The following is a 2,487-nucleotide window of genomic DNA, read 5'->3' as shown; positions in this document are numbered from 1 at the left end:
TAAGTTTTAAAACATTTCGATTTTTATTGCTACAACAAAGTTGTATTACTTGGATTTTTATTGCTGAGAAGCACATCTCAATATAATATACGCATCTACGCTTGGGTAAACAATATATTGCTAATATCTTAACGCTAAGAACATCAAAACTTATTCGCTTTGCCATTGGCAGCGTCGGAGTTAATTGGAAACTGTTGAAAGACGCGCGTCTTATCCAGCTGCACGGCCCGCAGCTCGTGCGGCTGCTTGTCGTGGGCGAGAAAGTGATTGGTGTGCCAGAACTGGGTCTGGGCAGCGGGCAGATGGAGGCGTCGCACGCCCAGCAGACGATTGCGAACGTCGACGAGGCTGGCGGAGCGAGGCTGCAGCCAGAGCGTCAGCACGATGGCCAGCAAGGTGAGCAGCAGGTAGGTGAGGCTGCTGGCCAATAGCGCTGTCCACACGTTGTCCACGCCCACCTCGTACTTGGTGGCCTCCATGACAGCTAGCTGCAGCACAAAGCCGACGGCGAGCGAGAGCTCGGCGTAGAGGAATGGCGAGCACTCCAGCAGCCAGTGCAGAGCCTGAGTGGACAGCATGCCGGCGCTGGCGTAGATGAGGCAGAGGAACAAATAACAATGCTCCGATTGATCCTCATTGTAGATGCAGAGCAGGGCGGCCACCAGCGTCAGTTGAATGACGCCCATCAGCAAATACAGCAGCTTTGGGGTGTAGCGCAGCAGGAGGAGGGCGCTCAGGGCACAGCCGGCGGCGTATAGAGCGAAGGGTGTGAACAGCTGGTAGTCTTGCATGAATCCCCTGGTGGAGGTCCACATCAGCTGCAGGTGGACGGGCGAGTGCAGCAGGCAGCCGCTCTGCAGCACCAGCACAAGTCCGCCCAGCAGCAGGACAAGCCATTGGCGGCTCTGCTGCAGCCGATAGTCCTGGCGGTCCACGAACTGTGCCAACACGGCCTGGCGTGGCAGAAAGACCAGCCGCTCCTCGTTGAGCAGATTGAAGACCAAGTCACGTGACTGCTTGTAGTTGTGCACGCCCAGATGCTGCAGCAGCTCGTTGATGAGCACGAACAGCAGCAGCAGCAGGTTGACGCCCAGTGCGACGAGGCCGCAGCGGTGCGGCTCGAACTCGTTGAAGAGGACAAAGCCGACGGCCAGGCCGCAGGCATGCGAAGCATTGCCCATGGCAATCCGCGCCGGCCGCTGGCCCGAGGCATCGCTGCGCAGGCTCACATAGCTGAAGCCGGCCAGATAGACCACGCTCAAGCCAATAAAGCTGAAGTAGTAGCTAACCGCTGGGCAGAGCAATGTGGATAATTAATTTCAATGTGCAGCGAAGCCAACTGCCGCGCTTACCCAACTGCTTGCTGAGCAGGAAGCAGCTGCCCAGCAGCGAGCAGAGCAGCCCGTAGAAGATGATGTAGTAGTGATCGAAGCTATAGCGCTGCTTGATATGCTTGCGCACCGTCCAGCCGAGAGTGAGGACCAGCACCACGATGCCAGCCATCAGGGCGTACCAGTGCGGCCACAGATTGTCGTAGACGAAGGCCGACTTCAGATAGTAGCCCAGCGAGAGGCCGCTGCCCCACAGGCAGCACAGAACTGTGGAGCAAACACACAGCACGAAAAGTCAGACAAGCAAACCCAGTTGGTTACGACTTACCTAGCACATCGGGCAGCTGGAACATGTTGCTTACTGCCTGCCACAGGGAGTCAAAGGCCAACGAGCGGAGCTGCATCGATGGGACATGGACATCTGAGCGTGTTGAGAGCGTTTTCACAAATGATATCGACTGCATTCGCCGAAGCGGGTAAAAACTATCTGAGGCTGCTGGCAGATAGATAGCGCGATCTTGTCATTGTCGAGCTGTCTGATAAGATAAATGCCGCCGAACATGAGACGCTCTAATTAAACGACTCTCGAATCAATAAGGTCTAACTCCAATGTTGACTGTGAATCAGCAGCCAAGCAGCTAGCTGGCATTCTTTTCTCAGCTCAGTTGCAACATAAACAAAGCGACAATTGGGACTAGAGATTTTGCGAGTGAGATGAAATGGCTTGAAAATAAAATTATAATTAAAATAAAATAAATACAAAAAAAAAAAAAAAAAAAAAAAAAAAAAAAATTAATTTAAAAAAAATAAAAAAATGCAAATTAAATTAAAATAATAATAGAATTAATAAATATAGTAGTAAATAATAATAAATTGATAGTAACTAAAAACATTTCATAAAAAAAATTAAACATTAAATTATATATTAAATTCATTTAATATATATTTTTTTCTCTTTTATTATTATTATTATTTATTTATTTTTTTTTTTTAATTAAGTTCATCTCTGATTTGGTTATTTTCATTCTATTTCTATTTCATATATTTTATTAGCTTAATTAATTTTGTTTCAAACTAAAATTATTTACATATTTTTATACTTAGCTCAATTAATTGTATTATAATTTTTCAATTTTAAGCTGATATATTTTTTCAA

General features: G+C 47.5%; 1 protein-coding gene across 1 annotated transcript; it reads right to left on the bottom strand.

Annotated features, from left to right (window-relative positions):
• Nucleotides 1-1,827, bottom strand: LOC6582123. Its single transcript, XM_002007796.4, has 3 exons — nt 1,660-1,827; nt 1,353-1,598; nt 1-1,291 (listed from the first exon to the last, which is right to left on the bottom strand). Exons 1-3 carry the CDS (start codon nt 1,793-1,795, stop codon nt 144-146), a joined length of 1,530 nt encoding a protein of 509 aa, XP_002007832.4. The 5' UTR covers nt 1,796-1,827; the 3' UTR covers nt 1-143.
• Between the last annotated feature and the right edge of the window lie 660 nt (nt 1,828-2,487).

Source organism: Drosophila mojavensis, unplaced genomic scaffold (assembly GCF_018153725.1).
Source record: "Drosophila mojavensis isolate 15081-1352.22 unplaced genomic scaffold, ASM1815372v1 contig_74, whole genome shotgun sequence".
NCBI classification, from domain to species: domain Eukaryota; kingdom Metazoa; phylum Arthropoda; class Insecta; order Diptera; family Drosophilidae; genus Drosophila; species Drosophila mojavensis.
The sequence above is the reverse complement of the archived record's forward strand: the minus strand, read 5'-3'. Positions and strand labels throughout refer to the sequence as shown.

Bases quoted from the DNA above. Each gene is read 5' to 3' on its own strand.
- LOC6582123 (XM_002007796.4), bottom strand. From the start codon at position 1,795: ATGCAGTCGATATCATTTGTGAAAACGCTCTCAACACGCTCAGATGTC. The intron at 1,599-1,659 runs GTAAGTCGTAAC...TTTGCTCCACAG, and splicing joins CCAGCTGCCCGATGTGCTAG to TTCTGTGCTGCCTGTGGGGC. The intron at 1,292-1,352 runs GTAAGCGCGGCA...TGCTCTGCCCAG, and splicing joins CCTGCTCAGCAAGCAGTTGG to CGGTTAGCTACTACTTCAGC.